Source organism: Vulpes lagopus, chromosome 9, assembly GCF_018345385.1.
Source record: "Vulpes lagopus strain Blue_001 chromosome 9, ASM1834538v1, whole genome shotgun sequence".
Taxonomy (NCBI): Eukaryota; Metazoa; Chordata; class Mammalia; order Carnivora; family Canidae; genus Vulpes; species Vulpes lagopus.
Window position 1 is genome coordinate 36,715,141 of NC_054832.1, and position 24,004 is coordinate 36,739,144.

At 37.9% G+C, this 24,004-nt stretch overlaps 1 protein-coding gene across 10 annotated transcripts in view; it reads right to left on the reverse strand.

Annotated features, from left to right (window-relative positions):
• The window catches only part of VPS13B (vacuolar protein sorting 13 homolog B), a 739,627-nt gene that overhangs the window by 113,074 nt on the left and 602,549 nt on the right, over positions 1-24,004 (reverse strand). For all 10 annotated transcript variants that reach the window (XM_041768645.1, XM_041768640.1, XM_041768643.1 and 7 more), the window contains 2 exons: positions 23,430-23,637; positions 22,962-23,146 (listed from right to left, as the gene is read on the reverse strand). In XM_041768645.1, coding sequence (XP_041624579.1) covers positions 22,962-23,146; positions 23,430-23,637 — 393 coding nt within the window. The remainder of the gene's footprint in view (positions 1-22,961; positions 23,147-23,429; positions 23,638-24,004) is intronic.

A 24,004-nucleotide genomic window follows, 5' to 3' on the forward strand; every position in this document is an offset into this window, starting at 1 on the left:
AACATGTCACTCTTAAAAAAGTAAAAAAAAACAAAAAACACAAAAAACAAATTCTTTTATATTTCCTAATATAAGCAGTTCATAAAATTTTAGTAAACCATTAAAATAGACGGAATTAATTTTATAGAGTTTTCCATAAAAAAAAAAAAGACAATGGCAGGCAGCCTGGGTGGCTCAGCGGTTTAACCCCGCCTTTAGCCCAGGATGTGATCCTGGGGACCCAGGATCGAGTCCCACATCAGGCTCCCTGCTTGGAGCCTGCTTCTCCCTCTGCCTGTGTCTCTGCCTCTCTCTGTGTCTCTCATGAATAAATAAATAAAATCTAAAAAAAAAAAGACAACAGCTTATTTTTAGGGTTAAAAAAAGTATAAACTTTTTTTTTTTTTTTGCCATTTCTTACATGATTATACAATATTTAAAGGCTTTGGTTTTCATTTAGAATTCTTGATATGCAAAATCTGACCATTCCAAAGAGCATCAAGATGGTTCTGCCCCTGAAAGAAAAATATAGGATTACAGGTTCTCTAAAAGGTACAATCTGGCACAGGTCTGAGGAACTGAGGGTTGGTCTGAGTTTCCTTGAATATAATGAATTATGATTTTTTTTCAACTATATATCCTCAACCCCAGGGCTTTATTATATCTCAACTGAATATTATAGCTTAATAGTTTGATCTAAGTATTTTAAAAAATCCTTTGGCTAAAAGCCAAATTCAAAGCACTTTTTTTTCCCTTTGGGTACAAAAACATATCTATTTCTAACTTCTGGCCTGCTTCTCCCTTTGGACCTCATCCCCGACAGACATCTGTATTTTGTAACTTTTCCTACATTCTGGCTCTAAAGATACTCTGAGTTTTGGCCCAATAATCCTTTCCTGTTTGAATCCGTCAGTGTGAGAATTGCAGGACTGCAAAGGACTTTGGGAGGTCATATAGACATCAACTTGCTGCTCTGGACAGCCCAAAACCACGAAGACAAATGACATTTAAAGACATGTAGAAAAAATTTCAAGATTTCTCTCATCAACACTGGAGTGCCTCACTATTAGAAAATGCTTTACGATATAGTTTTCATTTTACAAAAATGTTATTTTGCAGACATCATGGCTTTCCATAAAATGAGCTACCATATAGCTTATATATTTAGTCCACTAAAGGGATATTTAAGACTGAGATAAATTATTTGCTGGGCTCCAATGGTACTGAACTGGGGCACGGGAAGAACTTAGCTTATGACATTAACATCACTTTATTGATAGTAATGCAAATGCTGTAGATATTGTCATTCTCATTAAGTTTGGTCTTTAGCTTTAATTTTAATCTATTTAATCTACTTTAACATATAAATGAGAATTACTAGCTTCTAGGTTTATTTTTAATAAAAACAGCTAAAAGTAGCATAACTGGTTCACTTACTAGCTAGAGTAAATTCTATTTGTAGTTTCTTTACCTATTAAACTATAATGAAAATATGGAATACCTAAGATTTTGGGAAGAGTTAATAAAAGAATATAGGTAAACTGCCCAGCAAAATTTCTGGCACACAGAAATTGCCCAATAAATGCAAGCTGCCTCTTCCCTCTTAGTGAGTAATCAATCAGTGATTTAATTTCTATGAGCTGGAGAAACTATGCTGACAAACTACGGAACAATCAATGTATGAAATGTTGACAGAGGACTTGATAATGATGGATAAGATGGATACCATCTGATCAATTTTAACATCACCAGAAGAAATGAAATAAGCAGACACCATGCACCCTTGCTTGTGATGCAACAGAAGGAATATGGTGTCAACTGGGAGGTATTCTTTAAAAAAAAAAAAATACAACTCAGGGCACCTGGATGGCTGAGTTGGGTAAACATTTGACTCTTGACTTTGGCTCAGGTTGTGATCTCAAGGTCATGAGATCAAGCCCTTTGTTAGGCTCCACACTCAGTGCAGAGTCTGCTTGAGATTCTCTCTCCCTCCTGCCCCTCTGCTGCTCCCCTTGCTCATGCTCTCTCTTATATAAATAAATAAATAAATAAATAAATAAATAAATAAATAATAAAATCTTTGAAAAAATACAACTGACATATAATCAAGCCACCATAACAACTATTTAGATTACAGAAAATACACAGAGAACAAGAAAATATTAAACAGTGGTATAAATTGTGAGTCAAAATCCAAAATTTAGAAAATTCTATAGGTCAAATAATTCAATTTCTTCAACAAATAAATGACATAGGGGAGAAAAAAACGAAGAGAAGGAACTGATGATATATATGTAAGAACCATATCAATTGAAGGTAATGTGTGGACCTCAGTGGGATTTTCAAAAAATTTATTTATTAATGAGAGACACAGAGAGAGAGGCAGAGACATAAGCAGAGTCTGGAGAAGCAGGCTCCATGCAGGGAGCCTGACATGGGACTCGATCCTGGGTCTCTAGGATTGGCCCTGGGCTGGAGCAGCGCTAACCTGCTGAGCCACCCGTACTACCCGGGATCTTGATTTAAATCAACCAACTGTAAAAAATACTCTTGAAACAAGAGAGGAGAATTTAATGTAGGCAATTATATGATAACAAGGAATTACTATTAATTTTGCTGGCTATGATAAAAAATAGTTAAGTTATATTTAAATGTATTTACCTGTTACCAATGCTTACTGCAGTCTTTATGGGTGAATGATAAATGGTACTTTAAGAAAAATACTCCAGAGAACATTATCAACATCAACAAAAGACAATAGGATATTGACAATTACTAAAGATGTGTGAGAGACCTACAGAGTTTATTACAGTATTTCCTCCACTTTGTATATTTGAAATTTTTCAGAACAGAAACTCAGAATTTTTTTCAAAGGGCATCATTAGTTTTTTTTCTCAACTAAAACTGATCGAATGATAGATTTCTTTTTTAGGAATAATATAACCAGCATATCAATTAAAATTTTTAGAAAATTTCTTGAAGCTTTCTTCATAATCAGTTTAGGAGTCATGTTAGAAGATGGAGTTCATATAACAGAAATAACTGATGAAACCATGCACATATCTTAGAAAAGGTCATTTGTATTGAATCAAAAAACAAGAAGTAAAGGAAGAAGGAGAAAAAATGAGAGCTAAAGAAAACTACAATCATGGGTGAAAATACTTGCAAATCAAATATCCAGTAAGGGGTTAAAATCTAAAATCTATAAAGAACTCATATAAAGTCACCAACAAAAAATGCCAAGCAATGCAATTAAAAAATGGGCAGAAGATCTGAATAGACATTTTTCCAAAAAAGACATACAGATGGGCAAAAGGGAGATGAAAAGATACTTGACATCACTCATCATCAGGGAAATGCAAATCTAAACCTCATACCTGTTAGAATGTCTATTATCAGAAACACAAGAAATTCCAAGTGTTGAGGATGTGGAAGAAAGGGAACCCTTGTGCCCTATTGGTGAGAATATAAATAAATGCAGCCACTCTGGAAAACAGCATGGAGGTTCCTCAAAGAATTAAAAATAGAATTACCATATGATCTAGTATTTCCAATACTGGGTATATATGAAGAAAATGAAAATACTAACTTGAAAAGATATATGCACCCCTATATTCACTGCAGCATTATTTACAATGGCCAAGATACGGAAACAACCTAAGTGTCCATCGATGCATGAACAAAGAAAATGTGATATACATACACGATGGAAAAATACTCAGCCATAGAAGAGAATGAAATCTTGAGCCACTTGCAACAACAAAGATGTACTTTGAAGGCATTATGCTAAGTCAAATAAGTCAGAGAAAGACAAATGCTGTATGACTTTATTTATATATAGAATGTAAAAACAAAAAAACCATAAAACCAAGTTCACAGAATAGACTGGTGGTTGTCAGAGGCAAGTGTGGGGTGAAAGGGGTTAAAAGGTACCAATTTCCAGTTATAAAATCAGCATGTCATGGGGATGTAATGTGCAGCATGGTGACTAGAGTTAATACTGTGTTGCATATTCAAAAGTTGCCAAGACAGTAGATCTTAAAAGTTTTCATCACATACATTGAAAAAATTTTTGAATTATGTACATATGTTAACTAGATTTAATGGTCATTTAGCAATATACACAACTATCCAATCATTGTGTTATATGCCTGAAACTAATATAATGTTATGTGTTAGTTATACAATTCAAAAAGTGCCATCAGAGATATTATCAGCTGATACATTTTAATATACTCACAATAGTATTTGAATAATTAATTGCTTGACAGACTGAGCTTCTTTACTACCACCAGATGAGAGCACTGGGATTTGGGATTTAGTTATTTTATTAGTCTATGTTGACTATATTAATATGATTGTATTTATGCATGTCTATTTTATGGTCATGATAAAACAACTACTTAAGAGTTTCAAAACTGTGTATTAATTTTAAAGAGATCAATGTATTGCTTGGGAATAAATGTAGGGTTGTGTATCTAGAAGGAGTCTAATTTACAACAGGATAAGCTATTGGAGAGTTGATTCTTCAAGACCATTTTTTATTCTGAATATGCTAAACACACTACAACAATCACTAGCAGTACCTTATATCAAAGTTTAGCTTTGAATTTTCTTAATGTTCTTAATATAGTGTTTTTAAAAAAAATCACTAATTTGAGTACTCATTTTTTAAGATAAACTTTTAATGAAATAGGGAGCAATTCTGAAAGCTTGCTATTTTACACAGATATCCTGTGAATTAGCTAAAGAGAAAAAGCTACTGGTCAACGTTTGGAATCGATCTTTCTTCACAGAGAAAAAAAAGACGTCACGATAAAGGGTAACATTAATGGAATTATTGTCTATTTTCAAAGAATGGTTCAAAGTTGGCTTATGTAGCAAATATTTTTCTAAGGCTAAATATTTTTCAATTGGCAAACATAAAATTGAATGCACATTATGTACATCACAAGATCACTAATATGAAGTTTGAAAGTTGTGTTAAAGAAGCTGGTTGTGGTGAAAACGAGTCCTTTGAGAATCCTGGTTCAGCTTATATATGTGATACCCACAAAAACAAAGAATCACATCAGTTATCTCTCTTCATTGAAAATGCCCTTTGATGAGTATTATTTCCTTGAGATAGTTTAAAGAGGCTGTCTTCTATACTGCAGGTGGGCAAACCATTCCAGTCCAAAATACAAGAGAACTTTTAACAAGAAAACACACTTACCAAATTCCTTCTAATAGTAATCAAAAACCAACATATTGTTTGGCTGCTTTTGGCAGCATTCTGAGCATCTCATTCAGTGATTCACCACTATATGGCTGATAAAGCAGTGAAACGATGGTTGCCATCTGCAGTTACTTATTTACATAAGTCTAGGCTTTCAAAATGTGACTGACACCAAGATAGTGAAACTGTCTGACACCCTCTGGCTTAGGTCAGCTTTATAAAACACAAGAGGGTCTCTCCCATTAATGAATAGTGTAGGTAATGACATAGAGAGAATAGTCTTTTATAATAGTAAAACTAATAAAAATGCATCACAGAGTTGAATATAGAATCTGAATGGAAAACAAGAGGTGTTTTTCAAAAAGTCTGTGTTTGGAAGAAGCTGCTGCTTTAGACCATTCCACAGGCAACACTTAAGAAACACTGATCATATGTGTAAGTGTATTTTACGAAGGACATCTTCAAGAGGACCCCTTGAAGTACTTCCAAATCAATACAATGTAGATATTTCTTACATCAATCTACAAGTATATCTTCATCCCTGTAGTTAAGAATGTAGATTCTAGAATCAAAAAGCCTGAGGTAAATTAAAAAAAAAGGGGGGGGGGGCAGCCCCGGTGGCGCAGTGGTTTAGCACCGCCTGCAGCCCGGGGTGTGATCCTGGGGTCCTGGGATCAAGTCCCACATCGGCTCCCTTCAGGGAGCCTGCTTCTCCCTCTGCCTGTGTCTCTGCCTCTCTCTCTGAATTAAAAAAAAAAAAAAAAAAAAAAAAAAAAAGCCTGAGGAAGGACCCTACCTTTGCTATTCAGTAGTGGTATGCCCTTGGAGAACTTCCTCATCTGTAAAATGGGAGTGATAACAGTTTTTATAACATTGTGAGAGTTAAGTGAAATTATGATATGATGCTTTTAGCACTATGGATGACACTAAATAGGAACACAATGGGAGGAGTAAAAAACATTACCTCTTCTCATCCTGAAACCATAGGGTCTTTTTCCAACTTTATTTTTTTGTTGTTCTTGTTGTTCTTGGCATGCTAATGCTTATCAAAGTTTGTTGGCTGGTGTATGACAGCATATGATGATACAGACCAAAATTTAGGCCTTGTCATTTGTTATCTCATGACCTTTCTTAAAGAATTGACCTCTTGGGGATTGCTGGGTGGCGCAACGGTTTAGCGCCTGCCTTTGGCCCAGGGCGTGATCCTGGAGACCCGGGATCGAGTCCTGCGTCGGGCTCCCCGTGCATTGAGCCTGCTTCTCCCTCTGCCTGTGTCTCTGCCTCTCTCTCTCTCATTCTCTGTGACTATCATAAATAAATAAAAATTAAAAAAAAAAAAGAATTGACCTCTTGTCTCTAATATCTTCTATTCTCTAAAGAATGAATCTTATCACTCAACTCTCTAATTAGAAGATCTCCTACCAACAACTTCCTCCATAGACTCAGGCATAAACTAAATTAATAACTTTTCTAATTCCTTCTCTATCCTTCAATTCCTTCTCCACAAATACTGAGCTTCTACTATGGCCCATTCTCTAGGTGACTGGGAAACAATGATGAATGAGGAATAGGGCCCTGTTCTCAGGGAGCTTACAGTGTAGTAAGAGTGTCAAATAGTTAAACCCAATGTGACTCCAGCAAAGAACCCAAGGAAATGGGCTATTGTAGGGAAATGGCTCTACCACGGAGCCTTGACTAAAACTTCTAAGTCAACAGTGACCTCAAGCTGTGAAATTCACAGCTTTTTTTCCCAGTCTACCATGTGCTCCGCTGGTACTCATGGTACTGCTGAGTCTCCCAGGCTTCTTAAAGTTTTCACTATGCCTAGATTTGCTGACATTGTGTTGTTTCTGTTGGGCTGGGAGACTGGGGACCTCAAAACGGCCGGCCCCAGGCCAGCAACCTCCCAGTAAGTCCGCCTCGCTGCCCTACCCTCGCTTTGTTACAAAGACCTGTAATCCTTGCCCTAGTCGGAATGCAGCCACGCCCCCCGCCTTCCCGCTGAAAACTTCTTTAAAGATTTTATTTGCTTATTCATAGAGACAGACAGAGAGAGAGAGAGAGAGGCAGAGACACAGGCAGAGGGAGAAGCAGGCTCCATGCAGGGAGCCCGACGTGGGACTCGATCCCAGGTCCCCAGGATCACACCCCGGGCTGCAGGCGGCCCAAACCGCTGCACCCCCGGGCTGACCACTGCCCCTCCGGTTTCCCTAGGGCGACTTCCCTGACTCCAGCCGCTCCCTCCGAGCCACGGAACCCCGCCCGGCAGCGCTTCCCATTAAACATGCTCGAATTTACTGCCTGGCTTTTTAATTTCTCTGCTGTTCATTTGGGAAAAACCTAACAGTTTCCAAGGCCTTTCTCTCTGACCACTTCTTTGTTGATTCCTGTATGAGTTTCCTAAAGCTTCCACATCAAATTACCACAAACTTTCTGGTCTAAAACAACAGAGATTTGGGGCATCTGGGTGGTTCAGTCCATTAAGCTACCAACTCCTGAGTTTGGCTCAGGTCATGCTGGGTGGGTGGTGGTGGTGATGTTGTATCGCCACATGCTTCTCTCCCTCTGCCCCTCCCCTTGTTTGTGTGCTTTCTCTAAAACAAAAATAAATCTTTAAACAAACAAGCAAACTGGAATTTATTCTCTCACAGTTCTAGAGGCTAGAAGTCCAAAATCAAGGTGTCAGCAGGGCCCTGGTCCACTGAAGGCTCTAGGGAAGAACCCTTTATGCCTTTTCTCAGTTTCTGGTGGCCCCTGGAAATCCTTGGTATTCAATGGCATGTGGTTATATCACCTCAACCTCTGCCTGTGTCTTCACATGGCCTTTCCCCCCGTATTTGTCTCTTTCCAAACTTCCCTCTACTTATAAGGATACCAGTCACTGGATTATGGCCCACCCTAATCTAGTATGACTTGCTGTAACTTAATTACAGTTGCAAAAACCCTATTTCCAAATAAAGTCACATTCTGAAGTTCTGGGTAGAAATGGGGGTGGGAGGGAAACACTATTCAAGCCACCACAATTCCTAACCTACTATTTATTTACTGGACACAGTGAGCTTTCTCATGGTTCTATTTTCAGTTCTCTTATCTGTAAGCTCTTCACCCAGAGTCTCAGTGTGACTTTTCCCTATTTCACTTTTCATGGCTTCAATTTTTACTTTTATGGAGATGACTTGACAACTCATTTCTTAAATAACCCGACCCGTTCCTAAATTGGTTTCCTACATTCCCAAACTTGTGGTAGGCATTACATACCTAATTAGTCCTCTAAAACCTTAATTTATAAACACATTTTAAGTGTTGAATATAGAGCTTAGGATCTCTTCCACAATCTTAGACTAGCTCATTTCTTCTCTGACATTTCAGTCCCCACTAATAGTATTCCATATACCCAGTCACTCAGACTAGAGTCATTTAATTTTCCCCTCCTATTATTGTTGCAGAGACTTTGAAATCTATTTATTCTACCTCCAGATGTCTCTCTCTTACATGCATTTCCTCTTTCCCATTCCACTCATCATTTCATTATTGCTGATTGTACTCCGAATAGGCCTCTAGGCAGCCCGACCTCTAATCTCTAATTCATCTTTCCTGCCATAATCAGCAATGGTTGTCACTCAGCTCCATACCCTTAATGATTACTCTCACAGAATAAATGGCTTATGGAATAAAGCCCAAATGTCTCAGCATAGCACTTAAAATGCTTCACTCTCTGGCTTGAAGCCTACTTTTCAAGCTCATCAACTATGTTAACCTCTTTCTCTGCACTTTCATTAACACTATACAATGCCCAGTGACAGCTGCTGATGTATTTGTTTCATTAAGTTTGGACTGTAAGCTCTTTGAAAGAATGCTTCTAAGAACACCTTGTAAATATTATTAGTCATCATCATCATCACCTTTGGTCCAAGTTTGTAGGACAGAACAGAGGCTAGATACAACGGATAGGGATTCACAAAGTGTTAACATTCAAATGTCCTCAACTGAAGCACAGTAAGATGTGGTATATCCATACAATGGAATATTATTTGACATCAAAAATGAATGCAATACTGATCATGATGCAACATGGGTGAGCTGCAAAAACATTATGCTAAATGACAGACCCCAATTACAAAAGACCACAAATTATATGATCCCATTCATATGAAATGTCCCGAATAGATAAATATGTAGATACAGAAAGTAAATTAGTGGTTGTTTAGGGCTGGACATTGGGTCACTGGAGGGTGATAGCTAAAGGGCATTAGGTTTCTTTTTGAGATGGTGAAAATGTTTTGAAATTGATTGTGATGATGATTACACAAGTCTGTGAAGAGACTAAGACCCAGTGAATGATACCTTGTAAGTGGATGATGTCTGGTATGTGAATTGTATCTCAGTAAAGCTGCTAAGAAAAAGTGCTCACAGCATAAGAGAACCAAGATTCTTAATTTTGATGTGGTATTTAAAGACATTACTATAAAACATGTAAGGTTCTCAAGTTTAATTCCTTTTTTCCTAACTGGGAATTGAGTAAAAAAATGGAAGGCATGCATGGTTGAAAATGTATGACAAAAAATGAGTTTTCCAGGCCAATGCCTTTATGAAAAGGATGGGTATAGGGATAAAGAATTTATAGTTTGTAATAAAAATTCAATTTTTCTCCAACATTCAAAATCTAGGGCAGAACAAGAGGCAAATTGGCACCTGGAGTTGGTAAGTCCTTAGAGGAAAGTAATAACTGCTAACGTTTATAAAGCGCTATGTGTGAGATACTGTTCTAAGTGCTTTTTACACCTAGCAACATTTATTCATCCTAGCAACTCAAAGAGTTTGAACTATTATCATGTCTAACTTATACAGAAGGAAGCTGAGGCACAGGAAAGTTAAGTATCTTGCCCAAAGTATTTGGATCTGGACCCAGATACTTTAGTTCCAGAATCTTTGTTCTTAACAAATGAGCTATGTTCCCTCTCTGTACTTTCCTCCTTCTGTGTTTCACGTTTCTCTCCAACAATGAGAGAAATAGCTTTCAAGAAATAATTGACATTTGTGAATAATGAGTTTTACTGTGACTTCCACAGGGCAAAAATACTTCTATTGGGGGAGAATAATTCATAAAAAGTTGATCACAGACCATCCATTCATACTTACTATACTTTCTTTCTTTCTTTTTTTTTTTTTTTACATCCCAAACATTTTTTATGCTGAGCAGTAAACATCAAACACGTTGATTGCTAGGCACAAGTTTTTGTTGTCAGAATGAAATGTTTCCCTTCACTTTTAATGCAGCAGTATTTAATAGGAAAAGAGAAACAAATAAAATTTCTACTACCAAATAAAGTAATAGGACAAAAATGGCTTCACTATTCTTCTAGTTTGCAAATGTTTTTCATTTATTTTACAAGCCTGTCTCACTGACAGATTCCTTCCCTGTCATTTTTTGAAGGACAAGGAATCCTAGCATTTCAAACCATCTATCTATCCATCCATCCATCCATCCATCCATCCAAAATCTCATTTGCTTTTTCAGTTTTCTCTACAAATTCTGCTTCAGCAAAGAGTTCACTAGTGAATTAGAACTCTCACAGCCTCATAGACAGAACAATGACTTTCTCAGCAGGCCAGGAACAGAAGTGGGCCCCAGGGCCAGCCAGTACAGCAGAGGGGACCCACAGGAGTCACAGTGGTGATGCCAGCAGGGACTGCTTGGTGAGTGTCACTAGCTCTCCTTCCCTTCTTCCTCGGCAAATAAGTCCCAATTTCTGGTGCTAGGAGTGGCCAGGTGACATAGTTCTGGACTTTGGGATGTTGGTAGTACAGTGTGGAGAGTGTGGGTTCCAAAAAATATCCTTAAAGGCAGAAGGCACGCTCTTTCTTGGTCCCTTCCTCTTCTTGTGGCTGGAATGGGGACAAGATGCTTAAAGTTTGTGCAGCCATGCTGGACCATGAAGGAAAAGCAAGTATATGGGGACAATGGGGACAGCAGGAGGCAAGAAGATGGCTGGATCCTCATGACTTTACTGTGGAGATTCAGACAGTCCTTGTCCTTCTACCTTCAGACTGTTTTCACATGTGACAGGAAAAGAAACATCAGTTTTCTTTCAGTTGCTGTCATTTGGTATTTCCTGTCTCTCAAAGCTGAACCTAATCCTAACTGATGCAGATCTCAGAAGCTCTGACAGTTTGTCCTGTGTGGTTGGGATTCCTCCTCAAGGACTCATAAAAACTCTATGGGAATCTATAATCTATAAAGTATCCTGAAATTTTTTTTTTTTTTTTTTTTTTTTTTAGTATCCTGAAATTTTATGTTAAATCTAGTTCATTCACATACTTTTCAGGGAGAAGAGGTCCATGGCAACTCATTTAATTTTTCAGATTCTCAGCTTTCTTGCCTGTATAAGGGGAGAACAGGGTCTTCATTTCTAAAATTTTCTAAGTAGTCCCACATCACACTGCCTATTGATCTGAAATCTAGCAGTCATCTATGACTTCTCTTACTCCCTCTCATTAAACTACCCTATTAGTTGTCAAGAGCACGGATTCTTTCTCTACAGTGTCTCCTCCATTTGCTTCTTTTCCCTCACACCTCCGCCCCTCAACCCTGTTCCAGCTTATAGCCTCTGTTGTCTACTCTCTGAAACCCCTGACAGGTCTTCTCACATTTGGTCTCTTCGTGCTACATTCTACTCTTTACCAGACTTTTAAATCAATTTACATAAAGGCCTGCACTGCCAATGGCTCCCCAATGCCTATGGGATCAAATACAATTCCATTTAAGAGGAGTCAGGGTAGCACAACACAGAAAAAAAAAAATCATATAAACCCAGCCTCGAGTCCTGGTTTTAGTTCCTTACTTGCTTTGGGAAAATTATATAACTTCTCAGAACCTGAGTCATGTTAGCTGTAAAGTAGAGATAATAGTACCTACCTAGGCAGCATCATCATGTAGGTCATAGGGATAGGACCTATAAAAGGACAAGTTCGGTGCCTGGCACATACTAGGTTCACAAAAAATTCGTTGCCTTCCTCTTTCCCTCAATGGAAAGGACGTGGACTAAAAAACTAAGTCTGCAGCCCACCACCCTTCCACTAATCCCTTATTTGTATAACCCATGCTGGCCAAACCAGATTATTTGCCACCTCCCAGATAGAAGTTATATCTTCTCTTATTCAATTCTGAAGTTGTGCCCAGACTGATTTTTTTCCCCTTCATATCCCCTCTCCCTTCATTTTTTTAAAAATAGATTTTACTTATTTATTCATGAGATACAGACACATACACACACACACACACACACACACACACACAGAGAGAGAGAGAGAGGCAGAGACACAGGCAGAGGGAGAAGCAGGCTCCATGCAGGGAGCCCGACGTGGGTCTCGATCCTGGGTCCCCAGGATCAGGGCCCTCGGCCAAAGAAAGGCAGGCACTAAACTGCTGAGCCACCCAGGTGTCCCTCTCCCTTAATTTTATGTTGAAATCCTACTCAACCTTCAGGAAGTCCTTCAATTGCCATCTCCTTTATGAAGCCTTTTCCTGATGTTTAAAAAGGCACATTCCCTGTGGCATTTCATGGTTCTACTTTGCCTTATTTTGTGTACTTATCACTCTCCCTGAAAGCCTAGAGATGCCTTGGGTGCAGAACTAGAGCCCTGTCAACCTTTGTACCTCATGGCCCTAAGCCAGGTCCTTTTATCTGTATTTACCAAGTTAACCTCAAATTTTTCAAGCAGAGCTCTTTTCAATATATTCCTAGATCCCTTTTCCCCCCTGTACTTTTACAATACCACAAAGACAAAATGATTAAAAGTGTATTTAGGGAATACTCTATTTTAGGTTCCTCCCTCATTGTCTAAAAAAGGAGGCAACGCTTCTGGATGTAAACCACTTAGCACTGTGACCCATCATTCAGAACCATTTAGTACTGTGTCCATTGGGTACACAAGACTTTTTCTTTTCTTTTATTTCCTAAGAGTCTGGCTCTGCCTCTTATTTCCTGAAAGCCCCCAAGACTTTTTTTTTCCTTTCTGCATTTCAACAACAATGAATCTCATATCTGGGCTTTGAGCACCACTCCTAAAGATGATGGATAGGAGCAAAGCCTTCTGGGACACATTAGTACAGCTGCCAGTGGGCAGGAGGTGCTTATAAAATAAAAAGGCTCAGGATTCTGGGAACATATTTTCAGTTATAAGTGAACCGCCCAACACAGCTGAAAAGAAACACCCAAGAGTACTTCCTTTTATTCTTTTTATGCTGTGCATGGAAGAGGCAAGGCACATCATATTAGATTGCAAGTAACTCTCGAAAGGATTCTTTTTATGTAGTGTCACCAGGTGCTAATATCATAACCTTTGCCTATCAGGTATATGTAATTTAGAATTACAGGAAGCTTGTAAAGGCAAGTTTAAAGCAGCAAAATTCTAGTTTTTAATTTATTGGATAATATTGAGTATCACTGTCTGACTTGAAACATTTTCCATATAATTATGAAAAGGAATAATACCCACACAACTATAAGGTTTAATGAAACTTTAGTTCCACCTGTGGATAAGTATGTAAGATAAAATATTATCAGAAAACTAAACACAATTAAATCATCACTAAGCTACGGACATAAAGCGTCAAAATATAAACTCAAATTCAAATATAGAAATTGGTTTTATACGTAAAGCTCTCACACATCATTAGAATTGGGAGAGAAAAGAATCTGTGAGGCTGTTAATGTGCTACATAGTCACTGCATTTAAAGGAAGGACTAAGAAAGGTATGGATTTTAAGCATTTAGGGGATAAGAGACTATATCCTATGTGTCAGTAAGACATAGGAGCTTGCCGAATCTATATTTTGGGAGGAAGCTAGGAGAGGACAATGAGAAGATTTAAGAAGTGATGTGAGGCTTTTCTTCAGATGCAGACAGCCTTTGACGAACAGAAAGAAACAGTTTTGTCAGATATTTGCAAAGGGAAAAAGCTGGAAAAGCCATAGCAAAAAGGAGTAAAGTTTTTTTTTTAGCGAGGTAGTCTTTCTAGAGACCCTCGGCCAGCAGTGACTCTTTTATAAAACCACAGACCATATATAAAAGGTTTCCCTCTTAGAAGATCAGGGAAAATGCTGTGTAGACCTTCAGAGCCAGCCAGACTGGAAAGAAGCAGCTGACAGTGTGAGGCCAGTACTGACCATGAGTTTGGTGAAAAATGAGAACCAGGAGAGAGATCCAACAAGAAAGGGTCCCTTTTGGGGGTGTGTATCTGCCAAGCTCACAATGACCCCTAATTCATAGCCATGTTGGTGAATGTGACCCTATCTCATAGCCATGGATGAATGAAGTAAGAGCACCTGACATGCCATTAGGTGGGTCAGGAATGTGGAACTGGACTGGAAGTTGGACTTGCAAATGTGATTCTGGGAATTGCGGGGAGACTATCAGGTGGCCTGAGAAGCAGGAGAAAAGCTAGTTTGTTGAAAAGGAAGAATGAAGCAAACATGGGAAAGAAACAAAGAAAAGTGATGTTGTGTAAACAGTCCCCTGGGTTCCTATCTTCCATTCCTGGTCTTGTCGTCTTTGGCCTCTAGGACTCCCCAATGTATCTTCACACTAGATCCCTCCGTTTTTCTTTAAGCCAGCTTCAGTGGGATTTCTGCTACCTGCAGCCTGGAGGACTGTACCTGACATACCTCCTTGGAGGCCCTGATCATGGAGCTTTGGGAAGGTAGTGCCTCTTACTGCAACCAGTCTTAGCCAGTGAAAGTGTGCTATTAATCCCAGGCACGGCCAGCATCCCTAACAAATGTTATGACATTAACAGGCTATACATACAAAAAAGTCTTTCTCAGAAAAAGGGCTTTCTTGGTCTAATGCAGTTGGGTCCAGCTTCTTTGATCAATTGATACAATGATGATGATCATGATAATGACGAAACTGGTAGCAGTTACCCTTTACTGTGTGTTGTAATGATTTACTAAGCCCTGAACTATGGCTGGGTGCTTAACAAACATCACACCTACTTCTCACAACTCTTAATTGTAGCGAGAGTAGAATTTTGTTTGGAAAGGTCTGTGACATAACGCACAACAGAGATGTCATTTGGGAAGGACCAGCATGCTAGGAAGGCAGGTAGCCACAAGAGGGTACTTAGCATGATGGATTTATCATGATTCAAGATCTGGCCATTGGTCTTGCAGTCTCCGAAAATTTCCATGGTGTCCTAGCACTGACTAGACTTACGAATGCTGAGTCATACAACAAAGTTCACTTGAGACTGATACATAAACCAGATGCCAAGTTATTAATTTACCATGCGATATATAACTGCCAAGCAGCCTGGACACTGATGCTGGCCCGAGTAACGTATGATACTCTCTCTGTAGACAGATTGTATTGGGGGCCAAAGTTTTAGAAAGTTGTTTGGGTGGTAGATGATTTGAATGTTAGACACAGAGATTTGACAGCTGCTATATTCATCTCCATAAAGGAGATTTAGCTACCAGGTGAACCAGACACTTGGGCACCATTTCTTTGGATGCTGCCAGGAGAGCTTCTGCCAACAAATGCTTCCATGACCTTCCCAGGCTTCTAGAGCTGACCAGTTTTCCTTCTGAAGGAAATATTCTTTCTTTAGATACTTTTTGTTTTGTTTTGTTTTTAAAGATTTTATTTATTTATTTATTCATGAGAGACAGAGAGAGAGGCAGAGAGGTAGGCAGAGGGAGAAGCAGGCTCTATGCCAAGAGCCCAAGGTGGGACTCGATCCTGGGTCTCCAGGATCACGCCCTGGGCTGAAGGCGGCACTAAACCGCTGAGCCACCCAGGGATCCCTCTTTCTTTAGATATCTTAATATCCAATCCATCTTGTGTGTCTGGGAGTCCTTTTATTTATTTAAAGTTATTTTGCATATTTTGGGTCAGATTCATGATTTCATGCTTTAATAGTCTGAAGTAAAAGAATAATTTTATTTCCCTTCTTTCCACATCTCAACAGAGTAGCTCTCTATCACCCAAATGTATCATTATGATTATTATTATTCCAAAGTTTTACAAATAGGGTAAAAAACATCGTTTTTAGAGTCAGAAAGACCTGGGATAAAATTCTGGCTCTCCCATTTTTAAGTTTTACAATTCAAGATGACTTAATTTCTCTTGGCCTTAGTTTCCTCACTGATAAAGTGGAGATAATGTGCACCTCACAGAATAAAATGAGATTTACTCAAGTTATTATGCAAAGCATCTAGCACAGTTCTGGGTATAAAACACAGAGATGATCATAACATATTGGAGCAAAAATAACCCAGATCTCAACCTTTTAGATTCTCCTTGGTTTCCAAGTATGCAATTTTTTCTTCATTATCCTTCCAATGTGGTTTCACTTTGATTTTTATAATCATATTGATGTTACTTTAAAAACTAATTTCCCTAACTTTTGAACTGAATAAACAAAAGCGAACTGGACATGACTGCACTGATTTTTTTGGCTTACTGTTCTCCTTCTCCACCAGAAATAAACAAATGACACAGCTTGCTTTTGTCTTTTTTCTTCCTGTTATCCTTGTGAAGATATCGTTTATGGACTCTAGTCATGTTTTTTTCATGTAAGAATTCTGCACTAAATTCTGAAGCTTGAAAATGCCTTTTTAACTGAGAAAGGGCTATGAAATCATACAACTTCTGTAATAAATTATTTTTTGTTCCCAATTCAATTTACTTTACAGATGTCAGAATTCTCCCAATTACAGGATTCTTCTGTAAAAATGTGTGGGTCTATCTTTATATTTAGCTATTCTATCTTATGAGTTTGCATATGCAACCATGCCCTCTATTTTCAAGTAAATTATAAACCTCGTAAGAGTAGGGACAGATCAATCTCTCTATATCCTCACTGTCTATACATTGTACTATCCTACACTATACTGAGAAGATATCAAATAATTCTTTGTCAGAGAGAAATGCTATGAAGTGGAAATAAAAATGACAGAGATTTTTATTTCCTTTGTTAGTTATATTCACATTTTCTGAAGGTATAGATCTGAATCTAAGTATCTATTTAATTCTTTTGGTGTAAACTTTTGTGAACCTGTGTTAATTTTCCTCAAGTTACTTAAATGTTTTCTTTCCTTCTCCTGTAACATTAACACTAAGAATTTTATGTACACCCTAGATGTTTCTTACATTTGGAGGAATTCCTGACTTTGGCTTTTACATCTTTCCCCTTAATCCACATTACATGTTATCAATGCCAAACTCATCTTCCAATTTACCTCTTTACTTTTACCTATCTTTTTAAATTGCTTCAGTGACTCCAGTCCCTTCGTGTTTGTCTTGAATGCTCAAGCTTTATACTCTTAATATCCTTGAGGAAAAATGATATTTAGTTTGGCCTATTCCCATATACCAAATGAAGATATCTAAAAATTTAGTATAACACATAAATGAAAATAAAAAGGAAACAAGAATAATACAGTATTGAGAGAATCAGAATAAGTAACATGACAGATCTGTGCAAGAATTAAAATATCCGTTATTAACTTTACTCCAAAAATGGATTAAAATTTCACAATCTGGGTACATGTCTATTTCTAAAATTGAGTCCTGAGTAGGCAGCATACACAACAGGATGAGGAAATGAAAACTCAGAATGTGCCAGACACAGTGCCAGAAATTCTAATGTGTAAATTCATTTAAAATGATACAACATTCCTTCTAGGTTGACGACATTATTCTACCCTACAAGTAGTAATTTTATTGATACCTAAGTATACTGCTAATACTTAAAATTTAACATGATAAAATTATAAACTGACCTAAAATAAGCTCCTTTTGCTTTCTGTGAATATTAATTTCAGGGTCCTTATTCAGAACCTATGGTTAAGTTAATATTCTAAACATGTTTTCCACATCTTTCATTACCATTGTCAAATAAATTCTATAAACTCATATGGGAAGCCTGTTTATAAATGCCATTATCAATCATGGAAAGGTATATATACAGACAAATCTGAGGGTTCTGTACATAAGTGACCTCTAAAAGGTTGGTTTTTTTATGAACTAAATGGTCCTCAAGAAAAAAGTGAACCAAACTTAATTCTGTTTTTAGGGCTAAAACCAGAGAGATTAACTTATCTTTGTATTTAAGAACTAGCCTCTGTCTAGGGGGCAATGGGCTTGGCAGTACATTCAATGATCTCACCAAAAGTCTATGTAATGTAATGACATTAGACTGTGTGTTTATGGTAGATAATACCAGTGAAGCATAACACAATGCATCTTGACATAATTCAGTTTGCAAAACCAAAGCTCATTCAATAGCCTCATAAAATTATGACAAACAGAGTAATACTTTTGAATAATACAAAATAGAAACATGGACTTCATTCATTCATCCATCCATTTGATATATGGAGCATATCCAGTGCAGTGGATACTATACGGGACATAATGACAGATTTGATACAATCATTGCCTTTGGAAACTACAATTTACTGGAGACAAGATATGAACACACAGTTGAAACGTGAGGAATAAGTAAGAAATAGCATAAAAGTGGTGCTATGGAGGACTACAGAAGAAGGAAGTACTATGTTTGGAGATAGCATCCAGGTAAGGCTTCAAGGAGTAGAGGGCATTTGGGCTGTTTGGAACTGTGGGTAAGATTTTAGCAGAGAAAGAGATTCAAATGAAGAGGGAGTATGGAAGTGGGCTGTCATTGGCAGGTTTGGTAAATGCTGAATAGGCAGTTTTGACTATAAGGTAGATCATCTGTAATGGAGTGAGAAGTAAAGCTGGGTGAGGGGGTGGGGAGGTCAGTCAAGGTCCTTGAGAGAGGCCCTCAAGGTCAGTCTACCGGTCTGCCAGAATCATTGAAAACTTTTCTCAAGGAATTGATACAATCCAACTGTTCCTTTAAGAACTTAGGATAGTTTAAAGGAAGAGAGATGAAGGCTGGAATTTTACTTAGATGGTTCTTTTAGTGGTCCAGACATTTGCTTGTTAAGGAGGAGTGGAGGAAAAGAAATGAACATTTATTGAAAGCTCACTATGTGTAAGGCATTTATTTGTTTTAGCCATAACGTTTCATTCAATTATGGTAACATCTCTGAGAGGTAAATAACATTAACTCCAGTGTTCAGCTGAGGAGCTGAATCCCCAGAAGCCCAAGATCTGGGGCTGCAAGTGCTCAAGGAAAAAGCTGTCATACTGAATCAAAGCTGTGATTCACACAACATGTTTTCTGTTCTCAACAGAAGCTCCAAGGAAACAAAATAGTTTGTATAGTTCTAAGATTGCAACCCAGAGAGTTATTTCTGCAAATGAGGCTTACCCCAACCCTTGGATCAAACTCTGCTCTTAGTCAGAGGAACATAAGGATTAGCCCAGGAGCTCAGCAGCCTGGCAACCTCCTGCCAGTCCTGCTTTATTCTCCATTCCAGTTGTTGATTCTGGGTGTTCTTACCGCTGGGATCAAGCTCTCCCTTTCAACTTACAGGAGGCTAATTCCCTCTTGCTTCTTAGACCAGCATCCCTGTCCTTGAACTCTGCCCACATCTCAGTTCCTATCTCTCCAACAAGACGTGAAACCTTTCTAATACCAACTGTTTGCTTGTTGCAACCTGTCAGGCTTCCTTCATCAGTGCTTTGCTTATGTGACAAATCCACTGTCTAGACCCTGGGGCTGTCCCAGATGTCATGGACTACACTGGCTGGTCTGGGAAATCAGCAGCCTCCATTCTCTCTCTCTCTCTCTTTTAAAGATTTTATTTATTTATTCATGAGAAACACAGAGAGGAGAGAGAGAGAGGCAGAGACACAGGCAGAGGGAGAAGCAGGCTCCATGCAGGGAACCCGATGTGGGACTCGATCCTGGGTCTCCAGGATCACGCCCTGGGCTGAAGGCGGCACTAAACTGCTGAGCCACCCGGGCTGCCCAGCAGCTTCCATTCTCTCTGGTCTAGCCTATACTTCTATTTGATGAAAAGACTTTTGAAAATACAAAATAATACATGTCACCACAGTAGTACTCATACTTAAATATTAAATAGCACATGCTGTGTGCCAGGCATTGTTTGTATTTGTATTTGTCTTTCAAACATTAATTCCTATAATCATCACATTATTAATAGCCTCATTTTAGTGATGAAAAAAACAAAAGCAAAACAAAAACCTGAGACTGAGAGAATAAGTTGTCTTATAGATGTCTTATAGATGTCTAAGGTGACATCTAGCACTCTGGCTAGTGTTTATCTTCTTAACCAGAATGTTCTTCTGCCTCTCCAATATCAGTGAAAAGATAAAGAACATGTCTGCAGTGAATGTACTTACTATCTCAAATGCCTTATTTAATACCACTAATAGTTATCAGACTTATATTAATAAATGTGTTAACATTTAGTTATAAATAAGAACCCACAAAAGCAGTTAGAAAGAAGCCCTTACACTTACATGATGCTGAAAATTTGAAATATAAGTATTGTCATTTTGGCTGAAAATACTAAAGATGTTCTGCATTTGGGCAAGTCTAGTAAGACCGCAGTCTTCAAAGATATTGTTATTTTACTTAGCAAAAATAATCTAAGAATGCTGGTAGAGAAGATAATTATGAATATAATCTTAATAGGAGGAGAAACAAATTTAAAGAATCAAAGTAAAATTGCTAAGAGAGTAGATCTTAAAAATTCTCATCACAAGCAAAAATTAAATTAAGGACTACTGAGATCTTGGCAAATTATAGTTCTGCACATTCAAGTTCACTTGACAAAATGATGAGAAATTTTAGTGCTATCAATTCAGAAGGTGAATATCTGACTATATATAATCAGAAACTTAAACAAGAATAAAATAAGAATATATTAATGTTAATATGCTAATATGTTACTATGAATCTTGGATTCCTCTGATTTAAGTACAGAGCACTCATTGGGGACCCTGGGTGGTAGAGTTGGTTGGGCAACTGACTCTTGGATTCTGTTTGGGTTGTGATCTTGGGTCATGGGATTGGGCCTCGCATCTGGCTCCACACTCAGTGTGGAGTTTGCTTAAGACTCTCTTTCCCTCTGCCCCTCTCCCTCATGCTTTCTCTTTCTCTCTCTAAAATAAGAAAGTCTTTAAAGCAAGTACAGAGCACTCATTAAAAAAAGTTTGGGGGCATCTGGGTGGCTCAGTCGGTTAAGCAACTGACTCTTGATTTTGTTCAGGTCATGATCTCAGAGTTGTGAGATGAAGCCCCATATCAGGCTCCCCGCTAGGCATGGAATCTGCTTAAAGAGAGAGGGCATGTGTTGGGGGAGGGACAGAGGGGGAGAGAGAGAAACCAAGCAGACTTCCCACTGAGCATGGAGCCTAATGAGGGCTTGATCCCTGGACCCTGAGATCATGACCTGAGCCAGAATTAAGAGTTGGATGCTTAAGTGACTGAGCCACCCAGGTGCCCTTAAGGAACTTATTTTCTAATCGTAAAGAGAAAAAGACCATGAGCAGTTAAATAAATAAATGCGTATAATAATTCTTTCTTTATAGGTGTTAAAGAAAGTAAAACAAGGTAATTTGGTTTAGAATAAAGAAGCAGGGAAAAAAAAGAAGTGGTAGTGAACCAGCTGTGACAAGACATTTGAGCTGGTACCAAACTGACAAAGTTGGGGGGGAACAGAGCAAGGGAAATGACTCTCAAGTGGTATGCTCAAAGGGAAAAAAGGCCAGTACATTTGGAGCATAGTAAGGAATGGAAAGAGGCATGAGACTAAGTCAGTGAGGTAGGCAGGGCAAACCTCATAGGTCCTTATAGGCAATTGCAAGATGGTTGTTTTTTGTTCCAAGAAGTAGTAGAAGGCACCATCAGATTCTAAGTTAGAGGAGTGATGTGACTTGATCTACATTTTTAAAAGATCACATTAGCTGTTGTTTGGAACATGCATTACACGGAGTCAAGGATGGAATCATTTAGACCAATTAGGAAGCTACTGTAACAGGGAATAGGAAGTGGCAGCCTGGACTCCAGTTGTACCAATAAAAAGAGAGAAGTAGATGGAATAGGGACATATTTTAGAGGCAGAAATGACAGGACTTGTTGATGAATTGGATGTGAGGGGTCAGGGAAAGACAGCAATCTCACTGTTCTGAGTAGATGGTTGTGTGATCTAGTGATAGGTGGCAAACTAGAGGAAAACAATTTTGTAGAAATTCAGGTCTACAGAATAAGTAGATAAGTAGAATGATAATGTGGTGATATCAGTAATACATTTACATTAAAGTCAGGGAAATGACAAGCAATAAACTTTAATAAAATCATACAGAATATGATCACTGGTTAGCTAGTTTTCCTATTAGCTATCTTAAGCCTAAGACCATTCTCAGTGCTGGAAATGAACATGAAAACTGAGTCATCCGTTCTGGCCTTATGTGGACATATTTTATTTCATAGAACAGTTCTAGAAATGCTGAAGAGTGTCAGCACATGGTGGGTACTCGAAAAATGTGCAGTGAACTGAATAACAATTACAATTAGAGAATATGTAACATAACCTACCTACAAAAGGGCTAAGAGTAGAATTGAGAACTCTCAAAATCGTCATGTATCAGGAATCTGAAGTACACTACTCCCTATTTTAAAATTTGTTTTATGTATGTATACATAAGTATACATACATACATACATACATATGTATACTTGTGTGTATTTCTCTCATACTATTTATGGGAAAAATGGGTATGATCTAATCTTTTTTCCTAGTATATAATCAGCACTTTTCCACAAAGCTTTTATTTAAAAACGAATAGTCATTACCTACCTGTAGCATATCACCAAGGTCTGCTGTGCTAATATCTGGATCCTCTGTGGTGTTGAAGGGCACAGGGGTTATCCGTACAAGGGTGAGCACTCTAGGTTCTGGATACCTCCATAACATCATCCCTGAGCTGTCTTCAGTTTCATTGTAAAACACGACTTCATAGACACCAGGCATTTTCAAAGGTTCTGTTAAATGAAAAAATAATTAATTGTATGCTTTTGAACGGGAGCATGTTGATTTATTACAGAAAGAGAACATTATAAGCATGAAGGATAAGAATATAAAGAAGCTGGCTGGTCATTTTTATATAATTTGAGACAGGAATATATTAAGAATTTCCTCTTAAGAGAGACTGAGTCTCTCCTATTTTTGTACTGCAGGTATTAATGTAGTTTAAGTGATTTTGATGTGTTATTTAGTGAATGTACGGTCAAAATTCTCTCTCATACTGAAGCTGTTGTTACTTACCAGCATCTCTTATATACTGAAATAGGCCTGTCCGTAGGTCATCTGAACTTTGTTCACTTTTAAACATCTGGTTCATTTCTATAGGAGATGGCATTTGTGGCACTGCTTCAGGAACTTGCACTTCAAAATTTCCCTTCTCGTTAAGGTATCCACTGAGTAATTCATGTAGAAGAACTAAACAATTCAAATGTTCTTGACCCCAGAAAACCTTTAAGAATCATATGAAAAATTTTAGTGTCTTTTAAATACAAATGAATACTTAAGGATAATTAGCCACAATCACACTAGAATTAATGCAAGACCATAATTATGTTCAATTTAATTATTGACAACTATAATTTCTAAGTAATTGACCTATGGGATGAAATTCTATTACTTAAATAAACACATAAAAACAAGAAAATCAATTACATTATATATTGTGTGAATAACCATGAGTTTTCAATGCTGAATTACCAATGAAATTATGTGAATGTGAGGTTATGTTTATGAGTTAACTTAGCTAAGTGAGAAAACAATACCTATTACAGTCTGAGAGAAGGCAATGAAGATCCTCTAGGTCAAAATGTTAACAA